Source organism: Hylaeus volcanicus, chromosome 5, assembly GCF_026283585.1.
Source record: "Hylaeus volcanicus isolate JK05 chromosome 5, UHH_iyHylVolc1.0_haploid, whole genome shotgun sequence".
Lineage (NCBI taxonomy): Eukaryota > Metazoa > Arthropoda > Insecta > Hymenoptera > Colletidae > Hylaeus > Hylaeus volcanicus.
Window position 1 is genome coordinate 25,488,185 of NC_071980.1, and position 9,953 is coordinate 25,498,137.

General features: G+C 41.3%; 2 protein-coding genes across 4 annotated transcripts in view; one reads left to right on the top strand and one right to left on the bottom strand.

The window, feature by feature from the left end:
- LOC128876532 (uncharacterized) overlaps window positions 1–8,044 on the bottom strand; it is a 137,183-nt gene extending 129,139 nt beyond the window's left edge. Inside the window, exon 1 of one of the 2 annotated variants that reach the window (XM_054122988.1) lies at window positions 7,645–8,044. In XM_054122988.1, the coding sequence (XP_053978963.1) occupies window positions 7,645–7,658 (14 nt within the window). In that variant the 5' untranslated portion in view covers window positions 7,659–8,044. Of the gene's footprint in view, window positions 1–7,477 lie in introns of both variants that reach the window. The other variant, XM_054122986.1, reaches the window with a different exon arrangement.
- The window catches only part of LOC128876535 (uncharacterized), a 72,159-nt gene that overhangs the window by 48,580 nt on the left and 13,626 nt on the right, over window positions 1–9,953 (top strand). The window lies entirely within an intron of this gene.

Below are 9,953 nucleotides of genomic sequence, written 5' to 3' on the forward strand. Positions count from 1 at the left end.
CTAGTATTTATGATACAATTTCTCCAATTAATATTCGTAAAAATTTGCTCTAACCAGTATTTATGAAAATTGTATTCAGTTTGCATTCATAAAAATATACTCTGGGCAGTATTTATGAAACTATGATTCAGCTAGTACTTATAAAAATTTGATGTAGCAATAATTAATGAAAATTTACTCCATCCTGTATTTATAATGATTTGATCTAGGCAATATTTATGAAACTATGCTTTAGCTGGTGTTTATACAAATTTGCTCCGACCGATAATTATGACATCACGATCCAACTAGTATATTTAAAAATTTACAGTCACCGATATTCATGAATATTTCATTTAGTCAGTATCTCTTAAACTATGCTCTAGCTAGTATTAACAGAAATTTGCTCTATCTTATATTTATGAACATTTCGAGATCCACAAATTCTCTTAAGTACGTACAAAAAGTACTTCAGAAGAATTATTAATGTTCAAATGTACATAGGTGTAAAAAGTGAAAACTCTAAAGCCATAACTAGCTAAGAATAAATATCTGAATTTTTTAAAATGCCGATTTCAGCCTCCTAACCGTATTATGGCACGAATGAAAAATGGTTATCTGTCACGGATGAACTGCTTACATACTCTAGTTACACCGCTTACTCTACTTACACACTATGGTTCAAAATTCCCTGAATTTCCCAGTTCGCTATCATCCCTTGTGAAACTTTGTCGATACATTATTATAACGAGTGGTAGTATATCAGAAAAATCGAATCGAAGTACCATTCCGGGAAAAATGGAAAGAAAAACTCTCAAGCGATGGTCACTTCGATATGAACGTCAAGCCCGATTTTAAATCTGCCGTTTGCGAAACATTGTAAAGAGTTTTTCAAAAGAGGTGTCACGATTTTGTTTTTTAAAAAGTAAATACGCCTGTCTATATTAAACATCAGCTCTCACTTTTCATTGTAATCATGTGTATCACACTTTCATTTCAAATTTTCATACCATTTCTGTTTTATTAAAAAAAGAACATCTTAAAGTCTGTTCTGCAAAGCCCTTCGTGAACGAAATAAAAAGACTAGTCAAATATGATATAGCGTCCCTTTTTTAAATACCGGTTATTACATTCGATTTCTCCACTCTGTTTAAATACATTCAGTTCGATTAATAAATGCATTCGTAATTTAGCATCAATTGTTCGAAGATTTAGTCTCGAAGATATTACGTGTTTAATTCAATGCTCACAAACGCGTTGATTTTGAATGGAGCCTGTCTATCGAGCAAGAACACAAGAAGCAACATTGTAATCGTAGGCGAGCATGAGCTATCGGGAAGAAGCGATAGCGAAATGAGCTGGTCCAGTCCGCGGGGATCGTCGAGAAGCGTTTTACGATCGTCGATGAACACAGATCAACAATCGGGGGGCGATACCAGTCTCAATGAACCGTAGTAAACTGACTTTATTGTAGGTTCTAAAGCGCGCCGTATCTGACCTGGCCGAAGAAGCGCGAATCCGTCTCGTAACGGCACCTGCTCGTGCTGGATGCACTTTAAATACTGGTATCGAACAATGCCGGGACCGCGCGACGCCGGAATTTGATTTACAGCGGAGTCCCTGCGACGCGGGACGTAAACAGGTACACTGCACCCACCGCTCGACGTCGATATATAAATCTGGATGTCGCAAGTTTCGGAACGAAAACGGCGGTGGTTGTTGCGCAACATTCCTGTCGATGCGCACGCGAATACGGTAACTTTATATTAGTTACCGTGCCCTGTGTAAACACCGCGCCCGTTTTATGGGACCGGCAGTAAAAGATTCTTCTGTCTGTTCTCACGCGAACGTTGACGCGTCGGTCGCCGTTTCATGTTAGGGTCGCAGGGAATTTCATTAAGGAATCGAAAAATTCATTCTGAAGAAAGAAGCCTGGATAGGACTCGTGAATCGTAGAAATAAATACTATCGCAAGTGTTGGTAGTATAGTTATAGAATGACAGATCATTGATCATGGAACGATGTTCGCTATATAAATAGTTTCAATTGTATAAGAATAAAGTTTAGCTTCGCAATCGTTTTCATGATTATGCCTGGCACTCGTAGCGTTAAAGGGGATTTCTGCCTTGTTAGATAAATGAAAATCGATTGTTTTGTGTTATTTTGTGAAAGTGTGTAATTTTAAGAATGCACAGTTGAAGTTTTATTAATAAACTTAGAAAATTAACGGAGTTAGAGTTACCTTTATAATAATATTGATTATAAAATTGATTTTCTGCTATGATAGCTGTCCCTCCAAATATTAAAGTAAAATCATCGTCAAGAATTAAGTGATACTAAAAGAAAGTTTGAAGTACATGGGTCAAATAGATCAGCTTGATAGGTTTAAATTAAAGAACTCAAGATTATCAATATTGAAAAGAAGCTAGAACTGTGTACAGTGAACCCTGTGTAAGAGACACTGGCTTCAATACGCCTCTTAGACGTCAAAAGTACAAACGTTGTTATCTATATACCTTCGAATGTGAAACGTGCTGATTAGAGTTAGTGGTAATAATCGCGCGTCTCTTAGACAGGGAGCTTTCGCGCCTCTCAAATGGAACTCACTGTAATTACATTCACTTTAGAAAAAAAATTCATCCGGAGCAAGAGAAACGAAGGGAAAAATTGCGCGTCCTAAATGAAACGTTTAACCCTAGAAAAACGGAAGTCCGCCATTCAGAGGGATGTAAAAGGACTCTTAATGGAACGAATAAAAAGAGCTGAAAGAGGTTAATAGTACGAAGGCATATTTTCCAGATGTCGGTCAACGACCATCCGGGGTACTATCGGATCCGACGATAATAAAGCCCAGGCTGACTGTTTCTTGTATTCCCAGTGTCTATTATTAGGTTCGTTCATCTTTTTGGTATCAGAAATGTTTTTCATTTAAATAAGTTTATTCGATGCCAGTAAAAACGAGACTCTCAGGGGATTAATAAAGCAATGGGAGCATTATACTTTAAACGTATGTCGGATTCGAGGAATGGTAAAGCTTGCAACATTCCGTTCAATAAACCTTTCATAATCTTCAGCGTTTGATATTATTTTATTAACAACGATAATAGATTATTTATGAATATTTTTTTGCGGACTATGGACAATGTCCATTCGCGAAGATTAAGTATTTAATTGTACGAAGGAAATAGGTGTAATTGCATACATTGTAAAACACATGGCTTTTATCACAATCACCACAATAGTCATTCACACAATCACATTCATCACAAATATCTAATAAAAATTGCGAATCAACTATGTTGTGTATAGTAATAATTTACGGTGCACATTATTAATTATTCATTGAAAGTAGTGAGCGTCCCCTTATTTATGAGCGAGGGTGTACATATGGTAATCACTGCTTACAAAAACTCCATTTTACAAAAAGACGAGTTCGTGCCACTTTCAAAGTGAACAGCTCAAACGTCACCTCCGAATCGCATCGAGTCGAACAGTGAGCTCCAGTGATTTCGTTAAGGTCGGGTCGTCCCTTAAAGAGTTAACAATCGCTTCTGACAAAACTACAGATAAATAACCACGGCGTGTAAACGTCAGTCCCCCGTGAAAAATACAACCTGTTGTACGGGGCCAATATTTTGGCGGGCTTCTCCACTTAATGTTGGACGTATCGATTATTACCCGATTATTTATGGCCAACCGCGAAAGTCAACGGACCGAGGGGCGTCGGTGACGTCGACATTGCGACCTGTCTTCGTGTTTGCGCAATCGCATACCTTAGCATTACTAGTGTCAACCTTAACAGGAATTTCTGTCGTCTCGACTGACATGCGTGCGTTTCTAAAGGTTCCTCCAAACGGGGCCTTACAATTTTGAAGTTAATTCCGAAGATTAAGTCGGATATTTCTGAGCTTACGAAGCCTCTCTTCCACGAAATAACGATGTTGGTAGCCATGTAAAGGTTCAAGATGGTGAGGTCAACTCGTTCTGAAGTTAGGATGCTTGTTTTGCACAAATTAACAAATGTCATGATACTCGTTGTTTCAAGGTGGCCAAATGGAGTGATTCTAGGGTTAAGAAATTTCTATTGCACAAGGTAACGATTGTAGGTGGCATTCAAAGGTTTAAGGTGATTGAGTCGACTCGTTCTGAAGTTAGGAATGTCATGTCATTCTGGAATTAACAACCTTATTTTACGCAAAGAAACGATTGGTGACATCCAAAGTGTCAAGGTGATTAAGTCAGGTAATTCTTGGGTTAAGAATTTTTCCTTACACTAAACAATGACTACCACAACTAGACTGCTGATTTTGTGTATTTATGGCGTAGAGTAATGCAGGAAACATTAAAAAAATGTACATAATACATATTCAATATATTCTCCAATTAATAAAATAATACTTCAATTTCACTTTGTGCACATACCTTTTTTAGGTTGTTTAGTACGTATTTAATATATCGATTTATATCATAAATCCATATACATATACATATTCGATATATTCTCCAATTAATCAAATAATACTTCAATTTCATTTTGTGCACATACCTTTTTTAGTTTGTTTAGTACGTATTTAATATATCAATTTATATCATAAATCCATATACATATACATATTCAATATATTCTCCAATTAATCAAATAATACTTCAATTTCATTTTGTGCGCATACCTTTTTTAGTTTGTTTAGTATGTATTTAATACATCAATTTATATCATAAATGCATAAAATCCGCCTATCGAAAACTATCATGACATTCATGGGATAATAAGCTCGCCCAGCACGAAATAAAGATTGTTCCAACCGTGACAGCTTCGATATGAGAAAGTCAAGTGATTCCGGGCTCGAGAAGGTTGTCTTGCGCGAAGTACCAATTGTTACGACACTCGAAGTTTCAGGGTGAGAAAGTCAAGGCACCTTGCACTCCTGCGTTGCCCTTTTCTTCCGTGTTCCCTGTGCCTTGCGGGTTCCAACGACCCAGTTTTGCTCGTCCCCGATATACGACATGATTACGAGCACGAATATAAAAGGGGCAAGAGAGAAAGAGCGAGATCGAGAAAGGAAGATGGAGAGAGAGAGAGAAAAAAAAAGAGCAGGAGGAAGATCCAGGAAACAGAGGGAGTGCAAGCAGGTAAGCGTGGAATCGCGATTGGATCGGTGCCAATTCCTCCAGGGAGATACGACGATTTGAAATTCAATGCGATGAAAGGTTTGCCTCCTCTTCTCTCCCTTTCAGCCCGGCCGCCCTCTTCGCCAACGTCTTCAAACGCGCGCTTTCGGCCGCGTCCAACTCGCTAAACTATATAGTTCGATCCCGTAATATACGCTGGCTCTAAAGTATACATCCCAATTCGCTAACCCAGAGACCGGAAACACTGGCAACCTTTCAAGTTTCCCAGGTTCGGGATCCTTTTAATTCGGATTGGACTTTTAATCGGGAGAGGGATTCTCTTTTTTTTTTTTTCTAATTTCATTAACCCCGCCGAGAGGATTCCGCTTCGTTTCGAATCTGAACGCGGCGCGATGACGAGGGAAATCGATCCTAACGCCAAATCGATAAGTACGGGGAGACCTATGGTGCTTCCCAATTGCGATATATCTCTGGACACATCCGTACTCGACCCGGGGGACTATTAATGTAAACTATGTAAACTTTTGTTTTTTAGCGACGGTTGTTTGTTGAAAATCGATGAGCACGGTAGATTGAGATGGGATGATATTTGGAACGTCGAGTGAGTGGCATTTCTTTTTTTTAAATAAAGACAAAAGATATAAACAAGAAGAAAATAGAATAGAAAGAAATAGAAACAGATGAGGAGCAGCAACATTGCTAGTGATAGACATCTCTACTGTGAATTAAAAAATACGAAGGCATTGGCATTCATAGAATAATATTGAGAAATAATTCTAACTCTCTATCTGACAATATAAATATTACTGTTCTGCAATCGAGTCGTGCACAACGCAACACTTTGTGCATTCCTGTCTACACGTGTGACAAGATCAAGCGATTGGGAAGCAGGTTCGATCAAAAAATTCTCAATCAGGATAATTAACTCAAGGGGGTGGTGTTACGTATAGGAAAATCTCTCTGCTCCGTTCATTTGTGTTTAAGTTAATTTCTAGAGGTCAAAAGACAAAGCGCGTCGTCGAGCACAGAATCTTTTGGAATCCGCCCCCTCGTAGCCATACGTGGTTCTTCGTGTGGTCGGAGAACAAAACGAGGGACAGGCGAGAACGTCGTTGACTTGGAAATATCGTCGAAGGGTCTCGCTTTTGACGAATCTTCATATAAGAGCCATTATTGCGTGCACGAGTATGTGTCACGAGGGTTTGGATCGTCTCCACCCTATGAAATTCTCCGTTTCGGTAATGTCTCCAGTGGCTAAGGGAAATCCCGAAGTGTGTGTTTTCATCTGCGCGAAAGCCAGCCGAGATTTCGTTACGTCACACGGCCGTTTCGTTCCGGGTATTCTCTGCACTCAGGCAATTCGCTTGTGGGGTTAATTTGCCCATGGATAATTTCAATAAAGGAGAATCTTTCGATCTCTGCGTATTTTTATCGAAAATTCTGAACAGAGACGAGTAGATGCGCGGGAAGCAAAGACAACGCAGTATGACAGAAGTATAGAAAATGGTCTATCTCTTTAACTTAGGTCTGGAACAGGCAGCAACGTTTCTTGGCCGACTGTAAACACTCACTGGTTTTTTTTTCTTTTTTAATTCGATCGAAGGAAAATTGCGAATCACTGTTAAACAAAAAGATTAAAGAAAATCTCTCTCAAAGTCTCGACCATCTCCATTGAGCGCAAATGTTTCTGTGACACGTTCCTATTGGAGTATGATGAAGTATAGGAGTATGATGAAATTCTATGGAAAGTTTAATCGTAAGAGACACGCGTCTGAAACGGAATAGGAACCCCAAGAAAGTCGTATGAACTTGTCGATCACTGTATTCACCAAGAGTATGATTAAATTCCACAGGAGTTCAAATGAAACAAGAATCTCAAAAGCTTTTCAACCACCTACATTATCCTGTTAGTTTTCACCAAGGATATGATAGATCTCCAATACACATGATAAAATTCTACGACAACATTATTAATCGTACAAACACAAATATGAGATTAACCAAGAACCTTCGAAACCATTCCCAAGAACTTGTCAATAACCCCGCCAACCCCTTATCAAAACATTTCTACGATCCGTTGCTATTCGCCAGAAGTACGATAAAACTTGAAAAATATGATGATATTCCACGACAGTAGTCGCGATCGCAGTAGTCATCGCTACGGAACAATGCAAGCACAAAGTATTTCGTCTCGTATGCCAATAAACATCGAACCCCATAAACGCAACCATTCGCATATCGGCAAACGAGTCCGCGCGAAGTTCCCGAACACCGTGTCGCGTCTCGAAACGCGAATCGCTTCGAAAATATTCGCAAACTACTGAACGCAACGTGGGCACATCGAAAGCGTGAAATAGAAATCCGTTACCGTCTAACAGCAACGTCGTAAACCGTCGGTTGCATCCACATTGCGACCGGCGACTTGTCTTCTTCGGCCGCGGTGTGTCGTGTGGGAAACGAAGGAGAAAACTAAACGAAGGTACTCTCATCGACGCAGCTACGAAGACACCGGGTACACATAATTCGTGCACTGACCTTATAACGAACATGTGTCTCCCGTGGTCCCTGGATGGACAGTCATTGGGTATCACACGGGGTGGCTCTTTAGACGACGGTGGTTTAAGTGTGTATTCATGCACAGACGCACGCTGCTTCCACGACCTTGACGCGGCGGGTACTCGATGGACACGCGTGCAAAGGACACGTGGCGCGTCCGAGTAGATCCAAGGGATGATCTAGCGCGATTAAATCCTCCCTCGCTTCTCCGTGTCACCGATAGTGTTTCCCGGCGACGAATATCTCTACCCTTCACCGTGGAACTTGGGCTCGAGTTGTCACCGAACGCGAAGACGCGAATACACCAGGAAGGATACCGTTGGAAGACAACAACTATGAAGACCAAGACGAGGACCACGACGACGGTGTCTCGTGGCGGTGGTCGATAGCGCGGCGCTCTACTGACGTCGCGACGCTTCGTCGTGTCGTGGCCCGCGGCTCCTGCACGCCCTCCTTCCGCCGCCCCCCGCGACGCCCCCACGACGCCCTCAACTCACTCCGGAACAACCCGGAAACTGACGAACCGCCGCCCCCACCTTTGAAAACTACCCTTATTTCGTGCCCCCACCAACCTGCCACCACCACCGCCACAGCCACCCCCGCTATATTGCCACCCCCGTCGCGAAGGACGAAGGACGACGGCTTGACTCTATCGCGCAGACTTTTCCGCCTAGGAATCCTCTTTCTAACCTTTCAAGCGAAAGGACCGGTGACTTCCGGCGATCGCGTGGTCCCGAATCCGAGGGTGCAAGGCACCGATGACAGCTTCCGGCTCGCTGGCTCCGTCCGATTGTCACTATTTTAATTTCCTCGACGCAACAAGCCCGGATGTCACGGGAACGATTTCTGCTCTCTGCAATCGTCCAACCAAGACGGTTCGGTAAACAAAATGAGGTCTTCGTTGCGTCACTTTTTGGCAGGGTTCGCGATCTCCGCGAGGGTTACCGTTTGGTCGTACAGGACATCGCTTGTGAATGAATGCGAACTCGGTGCTGGCAATCATTCGCGGATGGTTGCGAATAAGAGTTCCCAATCATTTGTGAAAGATCGTGAATGCAGAAAATCCAAGTTTCCCAGTCATTTGTGAATCGTTGTGAGTCTAGGTTTCTAAATCATTTGTGAACGGTTGTGAATTTAGGCTTGTCAATTATTTCCGAATGGTTGTGAATCCATGTTCTACAGTCGTTTGCGAATTATTGTAAATCCACATTTCCCAATAATTTGGGAATGGTTGTGAATCCATGTTCTACAATCATTTGTGCATGATTGTAAATCCACATTTCCCAATAATTTGGGAATGGTTGTGAATCCATATTTCCCAATAACTTGCGAATCTAGATTTCCCAATGATTTATGAATGATTGTGAATCCAAGTTTCTCAACCAGTGAAATATTTTTAATCTAGGTTTCATAATTATTTGTGAATGATTATGAATCTAGATTTCTCAGTAATTTTCGAATGATCGTGATACCATATTTCCCAATTCCGCGGGGGTAACCAGTGTTGGCTGGCGTGAAAGAGCACCGGGACCACAGGATGCGTGACATTTTAAATTTCATTGTTGGAGCAAACGTCGCGCCGGATAAGAGACGCCAGATTTTCATTGAGTGGGTTTCTACGATGCATAAATCTCCAGGCTGCAGTCCTCGACCCGTTTACTCCTCCAAGACATAAAGCCACAGGGTAGTAAGCGAAAGTCGGAAAAGTTTGAGTTGAAATTTCAACGAATCGCCATCTCGTTACTTTGCTTGTTTACGATTCATCCGATTTATTCCTTCTTTTCGCTGTCATCGCCTCGGTTTAGCCATCCTTAATCCTATTTTCGCGATCGTCGCACGCCACCATAAATAAGATATTTGAGGCTTTCACGGCTCGATTCTTCATGGTTGATACTGATTGAGGCTACCGAGTGCAACCCGTGCCCTTTCGATAAAATACTTACACGTTTCGCCAGCAAGGCAGCGAGCCTCTTCATTCATCAAATGACGCACTTACATGTATAAATGTCTTTGTAGTCATCCTCGAATACAGTCTCAACAGACAGCTTCGTCGTACAACCTCTATAGGCATACTCATTTTATACAAACTTTACAGGCATCCTCATCATGAGCAGTTCCATAAACATCCACATCATACACAACACTCATAGACATTCTCATTATATACGACCTCTATAGACAACCTCATAGGCATCCTCATTTTATACAACCTCTAGAGACATCCTCATCATAGGCAGTCTCCATAGACATCCTCACCATATACAACCCTCATAGACATCTCATGCAAT